This window comes from Microcebus murinus, chromosome X (genome assembly GCF_040939455.1).
Source record: "Microcebus murinus isolate Inina chromosome X, M.murinus_Inina_mat1.0, whole genome shotgun sequence".
Lineage (NCBI taxonomy): Eukaryota > Metazoa > Chordata > Mammalia > Primates > Cheirogaleidae > Microcebus > Microcebus murinus.
In genome coordinates, this window is record NC_134136.1 from 120,520,553 (window position 1) to 120,545,514 (window position 24,962).

The window sequence follows — 24,962 nt, forward strand, 5'->3', positions numbered from 1 at the left end:
AGGAGGGCAGGGGCGCCGCCAACAGCACCACTGCCTTCCAAGTTTCCCTTGTGGATGCACGACCCTGCGGCACCGCTCCTCCGGGCGCAGAGGAGCCGGGAGAGGCCGGAGGAACGGACTCGGGACGGGATTTCTGAGGAAGGGGAGAGGACGGGCGCCCAACCTGCTCTGCGGGGCGGGTGAACTATGAAGGGCCGGCGGCGGCGGCGCCGAGAGTACTGCAAGTTCGCGCTGCTGTTGGTGCTGTACACACTGGTGCTGCTGCTAGTCCCCTCCGTCCTGGACAGCGGCCGCGATACGAACAAGAGCGCCGGGCACTGCCCTGGCCTGCAGCGCAGCCTGGGTGTGTGGAGCCTGGAGGCAGCGGCGGCAGGCGAACGTGAGCAGGGCGCGGAGGCGCGGCCCACCACTGAAGGGGGCGCGGGCCAGTCATCCCGGTCCCTGGGCAACCTCAGCGGCTCCGTCGGGGAGGCGGGGTTTCGCGAGAAGCAGCACATCTATGTACATGCCACCTGGCGCACCGGTTCGTCCTTCCTGGGCGAGCTCTTTAATCAGCACCCAGACGTCTTCTACTTGTACGAGCCCATGTGGCACCTATGGCAGGCACTGTATCCAGGCGACGCCGAGAGCCTGCAGGGCGCGCTGCGAGACATGCTACGCTCCCTCTTCCGTTGTGACTTCTCGGTGTTGCGGCTGTACGCGCCGCCGGGGGACCCCGCAGCGCGCGCCCCGGACTCAGCCAATCTCACCACGGCCACCCTCTTCCGCTGGCGGACCAACAAGGTCATCTGCTCGCCGCCACTGTGTCCTGGTGCGCCCCGAGCCCGCACCGAGGTGGGCCTAGTCGAGGACACCGCCTGCGAGCGCAGCTGCCCACCCGTAGCGATACGTGCCCTGGAGGCCGAGTGCCGCAAGTACCCAGTGGTGGTCATCAAGGACGTGCGCCTGCTCGACTTGGGCGTGCTGGTGCCCCTGCTCCGTGACCCGGGCCTCAACCTGAAGGTGGTGCAGCTTTTCCGCGACCCGCGGGCCGTGCACAACTCGCGCCTCAAGTCTAGGCAGGGGCTGCTGCGCGAGAGCATCCAGGTACTGCGCACCCGCCAGAGGGGCGATCGCTTCCACCGAGTGCTGCTAGCGCACGGCGTGGGCGCTCGCCCCGGGGGCCAGTCCCGCGCTCTGCCCGCCGCGCCGCGCGCGGATTTCTTCCTGACGGGCGCGCTGGAGGTGATCTGCGAGGCCTGGCTGCGCGACCTGCTTTTCGCGCGCGGGGCGCCCGCCTGGCTGCGGCGCCGCTACCTGAGGCTGCGTTACGAGGACTTAGTGCGGCAGCCGCGCACGCAGCTGCGCCGCCTGCTGAGCTTCTCCGGGCTGCGCGCGCTCGCCGCGCTCGACGCCTTCGCGCTCAACATGACCCGCGGCGCGGCTTATGGCGCTGACCGGCCCTTTCACCTGTCAGCGCGCGATGCCCGGGAAGCGGTGCACGCTTGGCGCGAGCGCCTGAGCCGAGAGCAGGTGCGCCAGGTGGAGGCCGCCTGCGCTCCAGCCATGCGCCTGCTCGCCTATCCTCGCAGCGGAGAGGAGGGCGATGCGGAGCCACCCAGGGATGGGGAGACGCCGCTGGAGACCGAGGCCGATGGCGATACGTAGCCCTTAACTCCTGCCCCCATGGCGAATCCAGGTAAGGTGGCCCGGGACAAGTCGTGGGGGGAAGGGTCTTTGGGAAGCCAGCAATGGCGGGAGGGGTAGCGGTGGGAGAGGAGAGGGGCCCATCCCGTATCCCATCCCATCATATAGGGTCCAAGAGGATGGGAAAATCCTGCTCGTAGAATCTGGAAGATTCATTGGGATCTCCAGCTTAGCCACCTGCCTCATCAGACGGGGACCCTGAAAGAAGAGAGGATGTTTAAGTGTGACTGAGACTGAACTCAGGTCTCCACACTCCCAGTCCCCTCTATGAAGTAGGAGATATCAGAGGTCCGAGGAGAGTAGAGAAGGTTTGAAATAGTCATAGTGAACCTTGAGACTAGGAATTGACATGAGGACTATAGGATTTCAGGAACCATTTAAGCTCGTTGGTTATGAAGTTATCTTGATGCCAATTTGTCCTGTGAGGAAACTTTGCAATGGTGTTTGCAGGCACAGAGAAAGCCAAAAGCAAGGTCTGGTGAAAATGGTAGTGACTCTAACCCTGACTATTCCTAATCTTTCTGTTTTCATATTTATTCTCTGTCTCTCTCGGGTGGAGCCCCCAAGCTTTCCTCCTTAGTTCCCAAGTGTGCAGGCACAGTCAGGCGGCTCTTGCAACAGTTTTTGCACATTTGTGTGTCTTAGGTGCTTGTATAATGGAGTGGAAGTATTTTGCTTTCCTCTGGCTCATGTATGTGCCTCTTTCCCTCTCCAGCTCCAACTCTCCCTCACGCCCCCCCCCCTCCCTGTGGCTGGCGTTTGCAGGATATTTGACCATATCCCTTCACATGAGGTCACAAAAGCTGCCTGGTCAGCTTCCTCTAGTGCAGACAAGACTTCAGGGCTGGGCTTCCCCCTCTCCACCCCATCCGTTTGCGAGATGGAGCCTTAGATTGGCAGTAGCAGTTTGTGACTGCAGAAGGAGCTTTGTGAAAAGAAACTTCCTTTTTTGTTCTTTTTCTACAAAGTGTATATTTGAAGATGCTAGAGTGAGGCTTAAATGATCTCAAAATGTGTTCAGTTTCTGTGTCAATGGATGGCCTGTAACATTGTGCTGAGGGAAGAGTTTGTTCTGGATGATGCTGACCATGGAAGTCTAGTTAGTGGCATGAGGATGCCTTTCCTCACACTTTGTTCAAGTTGGAAGGGTGCCACCTTCTGCACTGTGTAGTCAGTCCAGAGGAGGAAAAGCAGTGAGTGCTGGGTGGGCGGAAGTGACTTAAGTTTCCATTCATTATTTTATAGTGTAATTCAGCATTCCCCTGGGATGAAGCTCTGAGGACAAAGGTTGAAGATGTTAATGAAGACGGATTTTGTTGTTAACAGAGCCAGGGGTTTGGAGTGATTTCTGAAGCTGGCTAACTGATTTTTCTCCCAGTCATCAAGTAGTTTTCTTGGTCACTTTCTGTAATTGCTAGGAAGTCTGTGTTCTTTCCTGATTTTCAGAGTGAGGCAAGGTAAGGTACAGGGTGACTTGTCACGTCTTAACAAAAACATCCTTTCATCTGCTAATCCTATATTTACAGATGTAACATAATGGTCTCTAACTCTCCTTCACAGGCCTGAGGGAACTCCTCCCCTGGGTGAATACTGCAGCATTTTATGGCTTTAAGACATGTCAATCCCCCAGAAACATTTGCTTTTCTTTTTTTTCCTTTTTTTTTTCCATTTTTACTAACATTTATTGAGTGCTGGCTGGGCTGAGGTCGTAAAGAGAATAGAGAGGAGAGTAGAGGATGATCTTTGCCCTCTGGGAAGTTAGAATCCCTGCAGATGACAGTGACTGTGGGAGAGCCCACAGAGTGACTGTGGGCCTTGCTCTCCAAGACACTGGTGCTGCTGTTTGGAAGGCTGATGGGGCTTCCTTTGCAGGGCTCCAGGGACATCTGGAAGCAAGCTTTAGGTTCTTCCAGACTTTGGTGTCTGAGCTCTTCCTCTCCCATTGGGCACTTACAACCAACTAGTGGACTTATCAAAATGCTTGTATTCCTGGTTCCTAGGAAGATAACATTCTGACCCACTGATGGGTTTTCCAGAAGTTTGTCACTTTCTAGAGAAGGGAAGGGAAGAGGGAAGAGAAGGGGTTGGATCCTTATTGAAGGGCTCTGTGCCATGTGTTGAGTTAGGCATTGTACATATATCATTATTTATACTAGTTTTCAGATGCAGAATCTGAGACTAAGAGAACTAATTTGTTCATGTTCACACTTGGGCTGAAGAGGGTGAAACAGCGCTCAAAATCTCTCCGTTATAACACACCTTACCTGGCCCCCTTTAGTATCCCCTGGTCACACCCCTGACACCCCAGCCAGTATAGTCTGGTGGGAAACACACTTGGCTTTATTACTATTAATAATATGTTCCAACCACCAAACATATAAAATGTCCCTGAGCTGGCTGGGCATGGTGGCTCTCGCCTGTAATCCCTGCACTTTGGGAGGCTGAGGCAGGAGGATCACTTGAGGCCTGGAGTTCAAGACCAGCCTGGGTAACATAGCAAGTCCTCATCTCTACAAAAGAAATGTAAAATGTAAGTAGGGTGTGGTGGTGCACACCTGTAGTCTCAGCTACTCGGGAGGCTAAGGCAAGAGGATTGCTTGAGCCTGGGAGATTGAGGTTACAGTAAGCTATGATGACACCACTGCAATCTAGTCTGGGTGACAGAGTGACACCCTGTCACTAAAAAAAAAATTCCTGAAAGCTATGACTCTATATCCTCCCCACAGGGCATCTGAGCATGCCCTCAGCCCAGCAATGGAGAGAGGCTACATGTAAATTAACCTGAGTAATTTCTGGACGGTACATACCTGATAGCCACGATTTGGCTGGGAGGGAATCAATCAATGAGCTTTTTTCAGGTTGGGTGGGGACTGCAGTACCCTGAACCAAGTCACTAAAGACTCAAGTTCTTTCTTTTTACTTCTTGGCTTTCATTCACCAGCTTATCTTCCCAGTGTCACAAGATGGTAGCTATACCTCCAAGCATCACATCCTCACACAACTACATAGGTTTGTTAAAATGCAGAAAAGAAGAAAGCTGGTTAGCCGGTCAGAGGTGGAGTGATTTTCACTCATGCCATGCTCTTGCCTTTAATCTGGTTATAAAACCTTTCCCAGAGCTCCCTACCACTTTGGACTTCCCTTTCTGTCTCATTGGCTAGAACTGGGCTACACGGCCTGCCCTAGCCCAATAATTGCTGAAAGAGAATGGGAATGTCATGATTGGCTTAGCCCAGCACTTCTCGGCCCTGGCTGAATGTTACAGCCACCCAAGGAGCTTTTTAATAAAAATGACAGTGGCTGAGCTCCACCCCTAAGATTCTGGTGTAATTAGTCCTGAGTGGAGTCTCCAGACCCAGCTACTGGGATGTCTGGAAAGTTCTCCAGGTGATTGTATTGGCAGCCAAAAGGAAGAACCTCTGGCTTGGAGCAGTCATGATTCATCCCCTGGGCCAGGTGGCTGCCACTGGAGCAAGATGAGGATGAACAATAAAGGGCTGTTGATGGGCAGTGAACTGCATGCGACAGTGATTTATGGGAAAGAATTTGGCAGTCTGAAGTGCCAAGCAGGTGTAGGGTGTTAATATGGAAAGGGGAAAATGTCTTACATTATACATGGGTTCACTTATTAATTAATATTGCCCTCTTGCATACCTCCAGATGCTTTGTTGATTGTAGCTCCTTATCTAGTAATCTATTATTGTACACTACCCACTACTATTCTAAACAGCCTGGGGTGCTGCCCTGTCCTTTTCAGCATATCTTCCTTTAACCTTTGCCCTTGGTAGGTCCCAAGAGTTCATCCCTATAGACATTTAAGGCACCCGGGTCTTTGTTCTTGACAAGATATATGTATCCTTTGAAAGAAATTAGGAAAGGAGACCAATGCCCTGTGATTTAAGTCCTAACAACCAGGAAGCTTCCTTTTTAAGGAAATCATCCAAACAGAAAAAGAAATGACCAGCCACCACCAAATCATTTTGAAAGTCATTCCATTTTAATCAGGAGACTGAGCCCCCAATTTTTTATATAGGTTTATGTATGAATGTCACTGAAAACAGAACTTGTTGCTAAATACAGACTGCTAAAGAATGGGCATTTTAAGACACATCCATGTCCAAATCATTATTGCCCCTTATGAGGTTAATGCTATCTGTGATCAAAACATTCTTAGAGATTCTGCTTGGGCCTGCCTTACCTGGCAGGACCCCTCAGTTGATGGTGGATTTGGTGTTTAGGAATATTCAAGACTCATCAAGTCTGGTGAGTGAGGTAGAAGAGCAGGCTGGTTCTGCAAAGTGCGGTGTGGGCATAGAGTAGTAATAGTCGTTCCTTGGTTCTTATGAAGTCAGTTTTTATATTAGAACACAGGAACCCAGGCTTCAGGGCCTTGCTCTCCATGTTACTGCTTGATTGACCTTGGGCAAGTTCCTAAACCTTTTTGGCTTTAGTGTTCTTACCAATAAGAGGAGGTGGTTGAATTAAGAGGATTTCCAGATTTCTTGGTGCTAAGGGAAGGTGACATTTACTGAGTGGCTATTTTGTGCATTGCTACTTGCTTAATGCATGTTGTGTCAGTCCTCAGCTCTGTTAGATACGTAGTATTCCCATTTTATGGTTGGCAAAACAAGCCTAGAGAAGTTAGGTAATTGTCGTGGATAACACAGCCAGAGGATTAAAATCAGGTTCTTTTTGTTTTTAAACTATTATCTTTACAATTTGTAGAAATAATATAAACATGTGGTGAAAATAGAGTTTAACAGTATAGAAAGGTATGAAATACCTGCCAGTCTCACTTCCTAAAGCAACCACAACATTTCTTGTGGTATATGTCTAGAAATGTTTTATGCAAATTCAACAGAAAAAATATAGCCTTTTTATGCACAAAGGGGATTGAACTATATTTATTATTGTTCTGCACTTTTTCACTTAATGTTGTGAAAATCTTCCCATATCATCTTCTTTTTAATGGCTATATTGTATTTCATTGTAGGGATGTATTATAACATATTTAACTAGTTCCTTGTCCCATAGCAGAGGACATCTGGGTTGTTCTATTTTATTACTATATTTCACTGCATTTTTAGTAGCATATTTCTATTATCTTTGCATACATGTGGGCATATCTGTCAGAAAATTCCTCTAGTAGAGTGACCTTATGTAGCAAAAGGTTTATGTTTATAACATTTTGAGAAGTAAAGTTCTTCAAAGTCATAGCAACTTTCACTCCCACCAACGGTTTCTTAGAGAATCTGTTTCCCAGACTTTCAATAACATGGATTTTATTTAATTTTTTCATCTTGGCCATCTGATGAGTGGAAAACCCTTTCTTCTAGCACCCCGGTTCTCTCTGACCCTACAGTTCATCTCTGACAATGAATGTTGCCTCACGCCTCAGGTTGTGGTAACTAGAATGCTGAGATGAAATCACCTTCTTAGGCCTTCTGTAGTCTACATGTATTTGGAAAGTGTCATTTTTTGTGATTATTTTGAAGGACTGGATACATTTGGACATAAACATTATTATCCCTTTATAAAACCACACTTCCACCAGACATCAGGTTTTGGCAAAGTTCTTGTTCAGATGGCTTTCTTCTTGTACTGTTGCGGTGGATTGTACTTGCTGACTTGAACATCAATGATTTGGGGACACTATCACTGGAGAAATTAGGCTGATTTTTTTTTTTGAGACAGAGTCTCACTCTGTTGCCCGGGCTAGAGTGCCTTGGTGTCACCCTAGCTCACAGCAACCTCAAAGTTCTCGACTCAAGCAATCCTTCTGCCTCAGCCTTCCAAATAGCTGGGACTACAAGCATGCACCACCATGCCCGGCTAATTTTTTCTACATATTTTTAGTTGGCCAATTAATTTATTTTTATTTTTTTAGTGGAGATGGGGTCTCACTCTTGCTCAGGCTGGTCTCGAACTCCTGACCTTGAGTGATCCACCCACCTCGGCCTCCCAGAGTGCTAGGATTATAGGCATGAGCCACCACGCACGGCCAAGGCTGATTTTAAATAAAGTTTAACCCTTCATATATTTTCTTTCTTTTTCTTTTAAAACATGGAAACTTTATTGTACATTTAGTGCTATGCACAGCTAATTGTGCCTAAAAATAGTGAACTGTTAGAGATAGTGTCCCATGTGTAAGGAGTCTCCTTCATACATTTTCTCTATGCTACTAAGAGCCCTCTGTGGTCTCGGGTAGGGAAGGGCAAAGTGCTCATTTGTAGTTTTTGAGGCAGGATTCTAGAGGGTTTTCTAAGATTTTTTTTTTTTTTTGTTAGACTTGACAGACATTTTCTTCTCATTAATACAAATGTAATATAAATAGTTGGGAATGATGCTTTTAAAAAATCATTCACAAGCAACAGATTTAAAATTTTTCAATATGCCTCATCTCAGCCTGCTTCTCAGCATGAGCATCCCAGAAAGAAATTAAACTAATAAAGCTAAACTAGCCTTGATTTTTTGGTCTGACATTCCAATTGAACAAGGTGACTAATAAAGGACCCTCTTTCTCGTGTGGTCTCCTGGCTGCCTTCTCATCCTCTTCGTAGTGGAACTAAAAAAACTTGATCCATTGAAAGAAACATTTCTGCTGAGGTGCAGAATAGAATAAGAACAGTAGGGACTAAGAAACAGCTCTGGCCCAAGTTCAAGAACACAGGGACCTGGAGAACTGTTTGGGAGCTGAACAGGAAGCAGTTTCAATTGGAGAAAAGTTGCAGAGCTCAGTGATGCCTTCATGAGAATTGGAATCCTTCAGCTTCACTCCCAGTCTGCCCTCAGCACCCAGGCATCAAGCCAGAGTCTGACATTTTCTGCAGCTGACCTTGTTCATGTTTAAAACCATCCTGCTGGATGCTGAGAATAAATTAGAGCATCAGCTGATGGTGAATATTTTTAAATTAGAAGGTTTAAGAGACTGTGAAAGAGGACCACCATGCTTGACTTCAATGATGACTCTATTCTAAGCCAGCATGCTCCCCTCCCCTGAAATGAACAGAAGCTGCAAGGACTTTGCTACAGGATCACATTCTGAAGATGGCCACTGAAGTAGGAATGTTTTTGCTTATGGAAGTGAAACCCTATCTGTGAAGCATTACTTTAAGGCAGGAGTGTTAAATGTGTGCCCCAAGTAGCAGGGTAGTCTCTGGGCCTGCCAGTAAGAAGCCTGAAGTCTAGTCTGAAATCCAGATGCCTGGAGGGAGCTACGTGCTGTAGTTTAATATCGTTGGATCATGGTATCCAGCAGGCTGGAAACAGAGAAACCAGCTTTAACTGCAGGTCCAAAGTGCATGATTCATTCTGCTCTGTAATAGAACAGCACAGAAACATTTGTAAAGTATGGGGAGTGGATTCAAGTTCGAGACTATCAGTTCTTTAGTAAAGATGACGAAGTGGGGAAAGTTATGAGCAGCTCCAGGAGGGGACTGAGAGACTAATTGAAGGAGTCATTCTATACAGACAGATAAGGTAGACATGAGGAAACAATGTGCCAGAGCTTTGAGGTCACTTTTCCCATGTCTGAGACCAGACTTTGTCAAAAAGAGCTCTTTACTGCTTCAGTGAGATTGTAGGAACAGTAGGCCAAAAATACTAAAATCAACATAACATTTTAAAAATAGGACTTCCTTGTGACCAGCCAAGAGCTGGCATATATTAAGTATACAATTTTAGAAGCAACAAAAGTAGATGCTGTCTCTTGCTGTAATAAAACATATCACCAACATGAATGTATTAAAGGGAAACAATGCATTTTTCAGGTTCTGCAAACAACAAAAATGTTACACTTTGTTGTCTTTCTGCAACCTCACCCTTCCCAGCTGCTAGGAATTGCAAAGAGGACAATTTTGCAAAAAAAGGAGATGGTTGGCTGAAAATGAACACACATACTCCCCCCCAAAGAATAACAAAATTCCTAGCATTATTGAATGCCTTTAAAATTTATTTTATTCTATTTTTATTTCTCAACAGTCAAAGTGGAAGAGAAATTGTTTCGAGTTCATGAGAAATCCTTGTCTTGATCCCAGGTGTGGCAATCTCCAGCAATTCTACGGGCCAGGGGGAGGACTGACTGACATGATCCAATGCCCTGTGCCAATGGGAACCTGATCTAGGCCATGGAGCCATTTTACTCCCACCAGACTGTGGACAGGAAAGGCAAGGAAAACAGGGGACACACAAGTTGCCTCACTCTGCAGGGAGATACCTGAAGTCATTGGCAAGACTCTGGCTGGTCCACAGACTCTGTACATTGACTAGCCATCCTAATGGGGAACCCTAAAGCTGATCAAGGGCAGAAGAAGAACCCTTGTGGGGAGTCCCAGTGTGAGGGTGAGGTGGGGCACACCTTCAGCCATTCATTTGACCCTTATTCCCTGTGCCTGAATTGTAGGTCTAATTGCAGGTCACTTCCCAGCTCCGTGTTGGCTCAAACCCCTCTCACCCGCACTTGGTGAATAGCAAACATCTGCAGGTGGCCCGTCCAAATATATATTCTGGAATACTGAGTCAGTTCCTTTACTGGACTTGGGAGCAACTTTACTCACAAAAGCAATTATGTACGCCAACTGAAATCATATCTTGGAGCAACTCAATGAAAGGAAAAACAAAAGTCAACTAGGCAAACTCAGCTGTTTCCAAGTCTTGTTAATACTGGTTTGGTGCATGTCCATTTGTTCTCAAGTGAGCTCAAAAGCTTGGGAAATTATTAGTTGGGGTGCGTATCATAAAATTGGAGACACGCTATTGTCTTATTCTATTGGGGAAATATAGTGGCCATTTAATTTTTGCACTGGCTGACTCTGGGCATGAATGACTCATGTAGATTGAAGTTTTACTCTGAATTCCTCCCACCGTGGGTGGGGATGGCAGGCGTATGGGGCTTCTCAGCTCTCCACTGGGGCTGCTCAGGTCCAGACAAGTGGCTTCTCCTTCAGTTCCTCCTCCCACTCTTCAGCCCAAAGTTTTGTCTGTTTTTGTTTTCATTCAGCACATTTTATATGAGTCGAGAGTTGTTTCAAGTTGAACATGACTGAGACTTACTGACTACTGCAAGTGTAACTGGCACGCCCTGCCACTGCCACTTAATTTTTCAGATTGAAAGTATGAAAATTGTTTGTTTATTACATTTATGCTGTTTAAAGTACATTTCTAGGCTATTTGGAGGTGCAGTTATATTAGCAAACTAAATATTTCCTGTTACATTTTGCTTTGCGGCACAGTGAGGGAATGCTTGTACTTCGAATTTTCTGGTATTTCAAGTATTATTTTAACATTACCCCTAGGTAGCTCCCTTAAAAAAAAAAGGTAATGGCTCTATTGTTGTACACATTGTCAGTCATTTCCGTTTTCCTTGGCACTGTATTTCACTGATTTGAGGTGAAAACAGGAAGGTTAAGAAAGCTTAACCTGGGTTAACAGATAAGCTTAGACATTAATGTCATCCCCAGAGTGTGATTCCAGTTTAGGATGCTGGGAGAAGACCCCACAAGAACACATCGCCATTGAAAAGGAGGCCAGAGCCCTTTCTCAGCCCATTTGCTCTGGAGTTGATCCAGGAAGAAGGCTGTCACAATAGGCTGGAAAGTAATCCAGCCTGATAAGGGAACATGCTGAATACCCGGAAATCTCAGCTCTCTCAGCCAAAGTGCTAAGTGCCAGCACTAACTTTTACATTTGTGAAGTAGCTTTTTTGGTGGTCAACCCAGGGCACCTTACCTGGCACAAGTGTGGAGGCAGGGACAGGATACCTTGGAGTCGAGTCACAGGCACATACCTTCTGAAGGCAAGACCAAGAAAAACTTGAAGGTAAAAATTTACAAGTGCAATTCAGGGAGTGGAAGTGAGGTGTAAATTCCCACATCCATTTGGAAGGGCCAGGGCTCCTTACCTGACCTGAAATGGGGGACAGGAAGTCCACTGACAGAGGCAGAGCTGCACTGTTCAGTTCATTTGGTTGAATCTTCTGTTCTCTAAAGCCAGCAGGAAGTTCATTCTTTCCCCTCCCCCATCCCCTGCTTCAAAGTTTGAAAAAAGTATGATTAAAATGCTAAGAGTGTGTCTTCCTGAGTTATACTGCTGTAGCCAGGGGAGCCTCAGCTGAGCCAACTGCATGCAATCCAGGCTGCATAGACCCAGAATGAACGGAGAATGAAGTTTCCCTTTGATGGCAATGAGGCTGTTAGGTCAACCACCTGCATTTAGGGCCTGGCTGGTAATTTAAACACTTGGGAACTATAGCAAAGGAGATAAAATACCCAGCTCAGCTCATTGGTGTATGACTTTGAGTCTTTAAATAAACAATCTGTGTTTTTTTCAAAAAGTGAAATCCAGTTTATAAATTATTTGAGGTTTGAGGAATGAACTCACACTTCAGTGCCATTTATTTATTTATTTATTTATTTTGAGATAGAGTCTCGCTCTGTTGCCCAGACTACAGTGAGTGCAGTGGTGTCAGCCTAGCTCACAGCAACCTCAAACTCCTGGGCTCAAGCAATCCTTGGGCCTCCCAAGTAGCTGGGACTACAGGCATGCGCCACCATGCCCGGCTAATTTTTTCTATATATATTAGTTGGCCAATTAATTTCTTTCTATTTATAGTAGAGATGGGGTTTCGCTCTTGCTCAGGCTGGTTTCAAACTCCTGACCTCGAACGATCCGCCTGCCTCGGCCTCCCAGAGTGCTAGGATTACAGGCATGAGCCACCGTGCCTGGCCTGGTGCCACATATTAAAAAAAAATTTTTTGTTTATACATGCTTTTCAAAACTGACATACAGAAATCTCTATAATTCTTAAAATTAATTACACTAAGATAGTTTTTGTTATCAGCTTTCTATTATCATACAGGATAGGTCTTTAAATAGCTCTGACTTATGAATAAACAGAAGGGTCTATGCTTGTTTCAGGCAGTAGCAAACATTTCATTCTCCCCAAACTCTAGGTAAGTGGAAATAGTTTTAACCAAGAAGTGTAGCAGTTTAAAATTTAATTCTTCCTTGTCAAACATTTAGCAGCTGGATAAAAGGACAAAGCTAGCTACTTGGTAACTGTAGCTGGCTGATAAACTTGAGGGTTTAAGTTTTAAATGTCCACTAAAACTTGAGTATTTCATTGTTCCATATGAACAAGGGCCCACACAAAGAATAGTTGGGATCTGGAGTGAATTAAATTCTTAATCTTCTATCTAATTTACTGGGGACTTAAGAGTTTTAGGGAACATCACACTAAGGATTCATGGACATGTTTATGTTTTAAACACAACTCAAAATATTGAGAAATGGTAGGAAATTAGCTGATAGTTCATTTAGGGTCTACTTGGGGGCTATAGGCCTCAAGAAGGTATAAGTTAGAACTGGAAGATTATAAGTATCCCTAACTTGGTACAGTGACATTCAGGAACTAGAGGCCAACAGGGGAGGATGGGAACCCATTTGAAGTGTGCAGAGAGAAAGGGACTTGTGAGGTTGCTGCCTCCAGCCTGGATTAGCAGAACTTCATTTAAAATTTTCAGATACCCTAGAGGTGCTAATAGTTCTTTCAGAGCTCCTCTCCTCCCACCTTGTACTGCCAGTGATTTGATAGAGAATTTGGACTTGAATGAAAAGCAGCTTTTCAGGTAGATAAACAATTTTAAAGACTCTTTTTTTTTTCTTTCAGAATATTACAGTGGTTGGCCGGGCACAGTGGCTCATGCATGTAATCCTAGCACTCTGAGAGGCCGTGGCAGGTGGATCATTTGAGCTCAGGAGTTCGAGACCAGCTTGAGCAAGAGCGAGACCACATCTCTACTAAAAAGTAGAAAGAAATTAGCTGGACAACTAAAACTATATAGAAAAAATTAGCTGGGAATGGTAGCACATGCCTGTAGTCCTACCTACTCAGGAAGCTGAGGCAGAAGGATCACTTAAGCCCGGGAGTTTGAGGTTGCTGTGAGCTAGGCTGATGCCACGGCACTCTAGCCCAGGAGACAGAGTGAGGCTGTATCTCAAAAAAGGGAAGAAGAAGAAGAAGATTACGGGGGTACAAAAGTTTTTGTTACATAAATTACTTTTGTACCATTTGAGTCAAAGTTATAAGTATGCCCATGCCCCAAATAGTGTGCATTGTACCCATTAGGTGTGAATTTACTCATCCCCTGATCCCCCCTCCCACCTCTTTGATTTCCGATGAATGTAATTTCCATATGTGCACAGAAGTGTTAATTGATTAGTTCCAATTTAATGGTGAGTACATGTGGTGTTTGTTTTTCTATTCTTGTGGTACTTCACTTAGAAGAATGGTCTCCAGTTCCATCCATCTTAATACAAGAGGTATTAGTTCACCATTTTTTATGGCTGAGTAGTACTTCATGGTATACATGTACCACATTTTATTAATCCACTCATGTACTGATGGGCACTTGGGTTGTTTCCATATCTTTGCAATTGTGAATTATGCTGCTATAAGCATTCAAGTGCAGGTATCTTTTTAATACAATGGCTTTTTTCCCCTTTGGGTAAATACCCAGTAATGGGATTGCTGAATCAAATGATAGTTTTACTTATAGCTCTTTGAGGTATCTCCATATTACTTTCCATAGAGGTTATACTAGTTTGCAGTTCCACCACCAATGTATGAGTGTTCCTATGTCTCCACATCCACACTAGCATTTGTTGTTTTGGCACTTTTTGGTAAAAGCCATTCTCACTGGAGTTAAGTGATATCTCATTGTGGTTTTGACTTGCACTTCTCTGATGATTAGAGATGTTGAGCATTTTTTCATATGTTTGTTGGCCATTAGTATGTCTTCTTTTGAAAAGTTTCTATTCATGTCTTTTGTCCACTTTTTAATGGGGTTAATATTTTTTTCTGATTTGCTTGAGTTCTTCATAGATTCTAGTTATCAGCCCTTTATTGGATGTGTAGCATACAAATATATTCTCCCATTCTGTAGGCTATCTGTTCACTCTAATGATTGCTTCCTTGGCTGTGCAGAAGCTTTTTAATTTGATCAGGTCCCATTTATTTATTTTTATTGTAGTTGTGATTGTTTTGGGGGTCTTGTTCATGAATTCTTTGCCTAGGCTGATGTCTATAAGAGTTTTTCCAATATTTTCTTCTAGAATTCTTATTCTTATGGTTTCATGCCTTAGGTTTAAGTCTTTTATCCATCATGAGTTGATTTTTGTGCATGGTGAGAGGTGCAGATCCTGTTTCAGTCTTCTCCGTGTGGCTATCCAATTTTCCCAGCATCATTTATTGAATAAGGATTCTTTTCCCCAGTGTATGTTTTTGTCTGCTTTGTCAAAGATCATATGGCAATATGAGGATGGTTTTATATCTGGGTTCTCTGTTCTGATCCATTGGTCTCTCTCTGTTTTTGTGCCAGTAAGATGCTGTTTTAGTCACTAAAGCCTTGTAGTATAGCTTGAAGTCTGGTAAATTGATGCCTCCCAATTTGTTCTTTTTGCTTAAGGTTTCTTTGGATTACAGGGTCTTTTATGGTTCCATAGGAAGTGTAGAATTATCATTTCTAGATCTGCAAAAAGTGATGTTGATATTTTAATAGGGATTGCATTGAATCTGTAGATTACTTTGGGTAGTATAGACATTTTAACAATGTTGATTCTGCTGATCCATGAGCACGGTATGGATTTCCGTCTGTTTATGTACTCTGCTGTTTCCTTCCTCAGTGTTTCATGGTTATCCCTGTTAGAGAACTTTCACCTCCTTAGTTAAATATATTCCTAGGTATTTTATTTTCTTTGTTGTTATTGTGACAGGTACTGAGTCTTTGATTTAGTTATCATCTTGACTGTTGTTGGTGTATATGTAAGCTACTGATTTGTTTACATTGATTTTGTAACCTGAGACTTTGCTAGATTTATTTATAAATTTCGGTAGTCTCTTGAAGAATCTTTGGGGTTTTCTAGAGATAAGATCATGAAGAAGATTCTCAATAAACGGATACAAAAGAGTGCCTATGGGTCCAGACGTTGGGCTGGTGGTACTCTCCATAAACGTTTGTTGAGAAATGGGATCTGACCTCGCAACATTTAGCACTTGGTTAATCATTGACAAAACTACCCTAAGTTACTGCCAAGTTTGTTTCTGGAGCTTTAAATCAACTCAAGTGAAGAGCTAAATACATTGCACAAAGAAACAACGACAGAGTAATTGTTTTTCTTTTAATTTTGAAATAATTATATACTCACAGGAAGTTGTAAAAAACAGTACAGAGAGGTCCAGTGCACCTTTCACCTAACTTCCTCCAGAGGAACATCTTATATGTAGATCAATATCAACACCACAAAATTTACATTAGTAAAATCTAATAATAGACCTTATTCAGTTTCAGCAGTTTTTACATGCACTCATTTTGTATATATGTGTGTGTGCATAGATCTAATTTTATCACATATAGATTTGTGTAAATACCACTATAGTCAAAATATGGAATTATTCCATCAGCACAAAGAAATTCTCTAGTGGTACCAAGTTATAGTTACACACCCTTTCCCATCACATCCTTCACTGGTAAAAACTCCTTCTCTATAATAATTGTGTTATTTCAAGAAGGTTGTATCATACAATATGTAACCTTTTGAGATTGGCTTTTTTTCTCTCAGTGTAATTCTCCTGAGAGTCATCCAGGTTGTCTTATTTAATATCAATTCATTCTTTTTCATTGCTGAGTAGTATTCCATGGTATGGATATATCAGAGTTTGTTTAACCATTCACTCATTGAAGGATATTTGGATTGTTTTCAGTTTTTGCTTATTACAAATAGAGCTGTTATAATGCATGTGCAGGTTTTTATGTGGCCATACATTTCCATTTATCTGGGATGAATGCTCAGCCGTGCAATTACTGGACCATATGGTAAGTGTTTATTTAGTTAAGAAACTACCGAACTGTTTTCCAGAATGGCTGTACCCTTTATTTACATCCCCACCAGCAATGTACGAGAGATCAAATTTCTGTACATCCTCACCAGCATTTGGTATTGTCACTATATTTTATTTTAGCTGTTCTAATAGGTATGTAGTGATATCTCATTGTAGTTTTAATTTGCATTTTCCTAATGGCTAGTGATCTTTTCATGTGCTTATTTGCCATCCATATGTCCTGCTCTGTGAAATGTTGGTTCAGATGTTTTGCCCATTTTCCAACTGGATTTTTTTTTTTTACTTTTTACATTGAAGAGTTACTTATATATTCTAGACACAAGTCGTTTATCAGATGTGTGGTCGGTCGCAAATATTTTCTCTCCTCCTGTATCTTTTCTTTGCATTCTCTTAACAAGGTCTTGTGAAAAGTAAAATTTTTAAAATTTTGATGAAGTCCAATTTATCAATGTTTTCCTTTTGTGGATTATGCATTTGATATCATATCTAAGAATTCCTTGCCTAACCCTAGGGCCCCATAAGTTTTTTCCTATGTTTTCTTGTAAAAGTTTCATATTATTTTTATTTTGCCTTTTTTAATAAATTTTAGGATAAGCTTATTGATGTCCATGTTTAATTCTGTGATAAACTTTGAGTTAATTTTTGTATGTAGTGTGAAGTTTAGGTAAAGGATTAGTTTTTGCTTCTGGATGTCTAACTGCTCTAGCACCATTAATTGGAAAGACTATCCTTCCTCCAGTGAATTGCTTTTGCACCTCGTCAAAAATCCATTGGCCATACATATGTAGGTCAATTTCTAGGTTCACTTTCTGCTTCATTGACCAAGGAGTCTGTCTCTACCAATACCACACTGTTTTGATTAATGTAGTTATGCAGTATCTTAACACTAGGTAGAGTGATTCTTCCTACTTTATTCTTGGCTAAAAAGGCTAAAAAGGTTTTAGCCATTCTGGTTTCTTTGTCTTTCCATACAAATTTTTTTTTTTTTTTTTTTTTTTTTTGAGACAGAGTCTCGCTTTGTTGCCCAGGCTAGAGTGAGTGCCGTGGCGTCAGCCTAGCTCACAGCAACCTCAAACTCCTGGGCTCGAGTGATCCTTCTGCCTCAGCCTCCCGGGTAGCTGGGACTACAGGCATGCGCCACCATGCCCGGCTAATTTTTTATATATATATCAGTTGACCAATTAATTTCTTTCTATTTATAGTAGAGACGGGGTCTCACTCTTGCTCAGGCTGGTTTTGAACTCCTGACCTTGAGCAATCCGCCCGCCTCGGCCTCCCAAGAGCTAGGATTATCCATACAAATTTTAAAATAAGCTTTTCTACATCTGTAAAAAGTATTGATGATGGCTGGGCACGGTGGCTCATGCCTGTAATCCTAGTACCCTGAGATGCCAAGGCAGGAGGATCTCTCAAGGTCAGGAGTTTGAGACCAGCCTGAGCAAGAGCGAGACCCCATCTCTACTAAAAAAATAGAAAGAAATTAGCCAGACAACTAAAAATATATGTAGAAAAATTTAGCTTGGTATGGTGGTGCATGCCTGTACTCACAGCTACTCGGGAGGCTGAGGCAGAAAGATTGCTTGCACCCAGGAGTTAGAGGTTACTGTGAGCTAGGCTGATGCCACGGCACTCTGGCCTGGGCAACAGAGTGAGACTCTGTCTCAAAAAAAAAAAAGTATTGATGAAATTTGATAGGAATTTTGTTAAACCTATAGATCAGTTTAGAAGAAACTGACATCTTTATTATGTTGAGTCTTCTAGTCCATGAATATAGTATGTCTCTCTTAATTTAGATCCTGTTTAACTTCTTTCATTGTTTTTTAGTTTTCAGCATACAAGTCCTTTACCTTTTTTGTTATATTTATACCTAATTATTTCATTCATTTTGAGTAACTGTAAGTAATAATATGAGTTTCAAAATTTGGTTTCAATGTGTTTGTTTCTAGTGTTAATATATATACAAGAAACTTTTAAAATATTTATCCTATATCCTGAAAGCTTTCTGAATTTACTTATTACTAATAGTTATAGGAGTTTTTGGTACATTGTTCGGATTTTCTACATATAGAGACTTGCATCACTTAACAATGGAGACATTTTCTGAGAAATGCTTTTAGGTGATTTCATCATTGTGTGAACATTATAGACTATTTACTTAGATAAACCCAGATGGTACAGTTTGCTATACACATAAGAGTATGGGACCACCATTGTATATGTGGTCTGTCATTGACTGAAATGTAACGTTGTTCATGGCTATATAATCGTATCATTGGCAAATAGGAATCCTTTATTTCTTCCTTTCTAATCTGTATGGTTTTTATTTCCTTTTCTTGGAAATAAAATCACATTGGCTAGGACTTCCAGTACTATGTTGAATAAGAGTGGTGAGTGCAGACATCTTTGCCTTGCCAAACATCCTGATATTAGGGGGAAAGCATTCATTCTTTCACCATAAAGAATGAAGCTAGATGTAGGTCTATGTAGATGTTCTTTATCAAGTTGAGGAAGTTCTCCCTTTATTTCTAGTTTGTTGAGAATTTTTATCAAGAATGGGTGTTAAATTTTGTCAAATGCCTTTTCTGCATCAACTGATATGACCATGTGATTTTTCTTTCTTAGCTTGTTAATATGGTGGGTTACATGGATTGATTATTTAATATTGAACCAACCTCGCATCCTGGAATAAACTCTATTTGGCCATGATATATGAATCTTTTTATATATTATTGAATTTTATTTGCTAATATTTTGTTAAGGATTTTTACATGTAAGTTCATGAGAGATACTGGAAAGATGCTGGTCAGTAGTTTTTTGTTTGTTTTTTTTACTTTGTCTGTTTTTGGTATCAAGGTAATACTGGTCTCTTCATTTTATGGAAGAGATGTGTAGAATTGATGTTACTTCTACATTAACATTTGGTAGAAGTATCCATTAAAACTAGGCCTGGAGATATTAACTATTTACTTCATTTTTTATTACTTATAGGGCTTTCAAATTATCTATTTCATATTAGGTAAGTTATAGTAGTTTGTGCTTCTTTTTGAGGATTTAGTCCATTTCATCTAAGTTGTCAAATTAGTGGATGTAGAGTTGTTCTTCGTATTTTTTAATCCTTTTAACATCTATAGGTCTGTAATTAGATCCCCTATTACATTGCTGATATTGGTAATGTGTTTTCTTTTTTATTGTCAGTATTGATAGAGGTTTATTATTTTTTGATCTTTTCAAAGTACCTCTTTTCTGTTTCATTATACTTTCTCTATTGTTTTTGTTTTCAATTGTATTGATTTTGGCTCTTATCTTATTTTCTTACTTTGCTTGCTTCAGGTTTTTTATCTTCTAGTTTCTTAAGGTAGATGCTTAGATTATTGGTTTGAGACCTTTCCTTTTTTCTAATGTAAGCATCTAGTGCTATAAATTTCCCTCTCAGCCTCACAAATTTTGATATGTTGCATTTTAATTCAAATGTTGTTTGATTTCCCATGGATTATTTGTGTGTTCTTTAGTTTCTAAGTGCCTGAAGAATTTCCTGCTATCTTTCTGTTATTGATTTCTAGTTTGTGTCCATTATGGTTAGAGAACACACTCTATTATTTCAATTCTTTTAAATTTCTTCAGTTATGTTTTGTGAACCAGGATATGGTCTACATTGTGAATGTTCCATGTACGCTTAAAAAGAATGTGTATTCTACTATTATTAGGTAGAGTGTTCTATAAATGTCAATTTATTTGTACTGGTTGATGTTCAGTTCTTCTATATCCTTGTTGATTTTCTGTCTAGTGATTCTATAATTTGTTGAATAAGTTTCCAACTATAAATGTGGACTGACTTGTCTATTTCTCCTGTTTTTTCAGTTTTTGCTTCAGGAAATTTGAAGCTCTTTTGTTTGCTGCATACATATTTAGGATTGTGATGTCTTGTTGGAGGATTGACCCTTTTACCCTTAAGTGATGCCCTTCTTTATCCCTGGTAGTTTTCTTTCTTCCAAAGTCTATTTTATTTATTATTTGTTTGTTTATTACAGTGTGTTGCTCTGTTACCCAGGCTAGTGCAGTGGCGTCATCATAGCTCACTGCAGTCTCAAACTCCTGGGTTCAAGCGACCCTCCTGCCTCAGCCTTCTGAGTAGCTGGGACTGCAGACATGTGCCACTATGCCTGGCTAACTTTTCTATTTTTTTGTAGAGATGGGGTCTTGCTCTTGACAAAGCTGGTCTTAAACTTCTGGCCTCAAGTGATCCTTCCACCTTAGCCTTCCAAAGTGCTAGGATTACAGGCATGAGCCATCACACCTTGCCAGTCTATTTTATTTAATATTAATATAACAACTCTTCCTTTATTTTGATTGATGTTTGCATGGTATGTCTTTTTCAGCCTTTTACTTCCAACCTACCTATATCATTATATTTGAAATGAATTTCTTATAGAGAGCATATACTTAGGTTATGTTTTAAAATCCATTCTGCCAATCTCTTAATTTGTATATTTAAACTACATATATTTAACATAATTATTGATATTTTAGGACTTAAGTATGCCATTTTTAAAAATAAACTTGATTTCTGTTTGTTCTTTCTTTTTGTCCCTGTTTCCTTCTTCCTACCTTCCTGTGAGTTTCCTGAACATTTTTTAGAATTTATCTGCAATGTTTTTTAGTGTATCTCTTTGTACGCTTATTTTAGTAGTTTCTTTGGATTATACATATGTAACTTCTCATAGCATCCTAGTGTCAACATTTTACTACCTCCAGGGAAATGTAGAAAACTAATCTCCATTTAGGTTCCTTTATCCTGCCCTTTTAAATATTTTCTCTACATATATTGAGAGCCACATCATACAATGTTACACCTTTTGCTTCAATAAGAAAAATTAATTTTAAAAACTCAAGAGAATAATCTATTAAATTTACTCATATTTTATCCTTTCTGTTGTTCTTTCTCCATTTGTGATATTTCAAGCCTCCTTCTTTTATCATTTCCTTTCCGTTGGGAGAACTTTATTTAGCAAGTTCTTTACAACAGTTCTATTGGCAATAAATTCTCTTAGTTTTCTTTCATCTGAGAATGTCTTTATTTCACCTTCATTCCTGAAGGATGTTATCGTGGGATATAGAAGTATAAATCAATAGTTATTTTCTTTCAGCACTTGAAGAATGTGCCACTTTCTTCTGACCTGCGTGTGAAATCCATTGATATTCAAATCATCATTCCTATAAGTAATATGTAATTTCTCTCAGTTGCTTTCAAGATTTTTTCTTTGTTTTTACTTTTCTGAAGTTTGATTATGCTGTGTTTTGGTGCAGATTTCTTTGGGTTTTTCTTGTTTGGGGTTCCCTCACCTTCTTGAATCTGTAGGTTTATGTCTTTTGCCAAATTTGGGGAATTTTCAGCCATATTTCTTCAAGTATTTTTCAGCCCCACTCTTTTTCTGGAACTCTAATGACACGTACAATAGATCATTTATTAGGGTACCACAGGTCCCTGAGGCTGTTCATTTTTTTCATTGTATTTTCTATCGTTAAGATTGAGTAATTTCTATTGTTCTATTTTCAGATTCACTAATTTTTTACTCTGTCATCTCATTTCTGTTGTTGAGCCCATTCAGTGAGTTTTTCAAATTTTTGTTATTGTATTTTACAGTTCTAAAGTTTCCACTTGGTTCTTTTTATAGTTATATTTCTTTGCTGCTGAGAATTTGTTTTTTCATTTTGTTTCATGTGTGTTCGTAATGGCTAACTCAAACATTTTTATGATAGCTGCTTAAAATCTTTCTCAGATAATTTAAATATCTGTGTCTTTTCAGTGTTAGTATCTGTCAGTTGTCTTCTCATTCAAGTTGAAATCCTCCCGGTTCTTGGTTTGACAAGTGCTATTTTCATTGTCTGGGACACTTAGGGTATGATGTTATGAATCTCTGAACCTTATTTAAATCTTCCATTTTATTGATAGACACTTAGGTTGATTAAATAAAAAAAGAAATAAGTCTTGTATTTTAGCAGGCCTCCACTGACACCATACCAGTGGAGAAAGGGGTGCACCACCTGGTTACTGCCAGGCCAGGGTGGCAGTGCAGAAGTCCTGGCTTTCCACTAGGCCTCTGCTAACAGGAAGGGGGATTTTTTTCTGTGGTGCTTGGGTTCTGTCTTTCTAGGCTGAACCTTTTCCTGTCCCTTGCCTAGAGATAACAGGCTTTTCTTGGGGCTTTTATGTTTGTGACAAATAAGGGCATTTCTGAAGCCTGCTGGCTTCTTCAGCACCCAATTCCAGGATGTAGAGGAGGCAAAAAGAAAACCCAGGACCACAGTGTTCCTCAGTTGCCAAGGTTCCTAGTCAGTCTGTCTGCTTCTTTTCACCCTTCAGAGTTGTCTTATCTTTGTTTTATATATCATATTTGGGGTTTTTAGTTCTACTTTGTGAGAGGAATAAGAAGTGCATCTACTCCATCTTGTCAACCAGAAGTCATCCCATCTGGAAATTGGTTTTTATTAAACTAAATTATACTAAAATTTGACAGGGTGGCTCGCTCTTTAGATAAATCAACTGTACTAGCAGAATATTATGGATTTATAGAAAAGTCTCAAAACATTTATGACATTAGCTTTTTTTCCCTTAATGCTTAGTGCGAATCTTTTTTTTTTTTTTTTTTTTTTTTTTTTTGAGACAGTCTCACTCTGCCACCCGGGCTAGAGTGCCATGGAGTGAGCCTAGCTCACAGCAATCTCAAACTCCTGGGCTCAAGCAATCCTCCTGCCTCAGCCTCCCGAGTAGCTGAGACTACAGGCATGTGCCACCATGCCCTGCCAATTTTTTCTACATATATTTTTAGTTATTTGGTTAATTTGTTTCTATTTTTAGTAGATACAGGGTCTCACTCTTGCTCAGGCTGGTCTCGAACTCCTGAGCTCAAACAATCCACCCGCCTCAGCCTCCCAGAGTGCTAGGATTACAGGCATAAGTCATTGCACCTGGCCTTTGTTTGAATCTTCATTACACATTTTTAATCATCTTGAAAGTGCTTGTTTCCCAGACTCTGCATCAGTAGTTCTGTTAGGCTGATGGACATTTCACATTAGAAAATTCCAAATTTGGTACACATCCAGGATCAGGGGAAGGATCACAAGAAAGAAACTAGTGATAGAACTAGCACAAATATACCCAGAATCAGCTGACCCTCCGCTGCTCACATACAGTGACACAAATAATGTGTTTAAATGAAAGAAAAAACATAAGGTGCCACAAAAGCAGAAAGCTGAACTATATACAGCCTCAGTTTTACAGAACAGCCAATTGTTGGCTTGATTTTAAGAGCTGGTACACAAGTGAATGGATGGTTACATGGTTGGTGCCTAAATGTACAACTTCAACCCTAGCTCCTCCCACTACTGTATCCAGCAGGTCCCTGAAAGCTGTTCTCCTCAGTAGGCGCTCGACAGCAGCAGCTGAGAAAGCACAGCCACACTAACAGAAGTGCCCCCATAGTTTTCCTGTCTTTACCCTCATTGAACACCCCTGGGGTCATTTTCTCTTTATCTGTCTTCACAAACTGGAAGTGATAGAAACGGATTCAGTATGGGTTTCCAGCATTAGATAATACAGCTTGGGTAAGGAAGATTATAGATTTCATATTTAAGAGGCTTTACAACATCAGGGTTCAACAGAGTTTCTGTCTGTGGATTTCCATGTTCTGAAGTTCAAATGTCCTTTGTTCCTTCCCTTCCAGGTCAGTCACCATGAACCGGGGCACTCAGCATGCTGCTCCAGCACTGGAGAAGCAGCGCCATGGAGGCAATCTGTCACACTGTCGGAGACTGGGACTTGACTTAGTACCAACTGCTGTGCAATTCTGCTGAGCAGGAATATCATGAGCTGTTCAATAATGACGGATGCATTGGTTGAGATGAAGTTTCCAGTAAGGAAGTGACAGTGCAATGTGGATATTTATGGCTATAAAAGAGAAAGAGCTTGAGTTCCCAGGCTGAACCTGCTTCTGCTGGAGCCATTTCAATAAGGCATCCTCTCCACAAAGAAGAGATGTGATTTGGGACCATTTCACATCAGCAGGTGTCTGAACAAAAGCATCAGTGTGAATAAGGGCCAAGCGCAGTCCTGTCTATCCTGATTAAATTACTTAATATTAAATAAAAGGTCTGGGTGGTATTGTTTTTAACCTGACTCATCTGGCTGTCTTTCAAACAGCTCCCCCTCCCTCTACCCAGAACAATTTTTAAAAAGTAATTTTGCCCCTGGGATGGGAGAAACCTAATGAACTGACGCAATTTTGACTTTTAAATTGTTCTAGCTGGGCCGGGCGCTGTGGCTTACGCCTGTAATCCTAGCTCTTGGGAGGCCGAGGCGGGCGGATTGCTCAAGGTCAGGAGT

At 41.6% G+C, this 24,962-nt stretch overlaps 1 protein-coding gene across 1 annotated transcript; it reads left to right on the forward strand.

The window, feature by feature from the left end:
• On the forward strand, nt 1-24,727 carry CHST7 (carbohydrate sulfotransferase 7). Its single transcript, XM_012749718.3, has 2 exons — nt 1-1,678; nt 24,304-24,727. The coding sequence occupies exon 1, from the start codon at nt 187-189 to the stop codon at nt 1,645-1,647; it is 1,461 nt and encodes a 486-aa protein (XP_012605172.1). The 5' UTR covers nt 1-186; the 3' UTR covers nt 1,648-1,678; nt 24,304-24,727.
• Nucleotides 24,728-24,962: the final 235 nt, after the last annotated feature.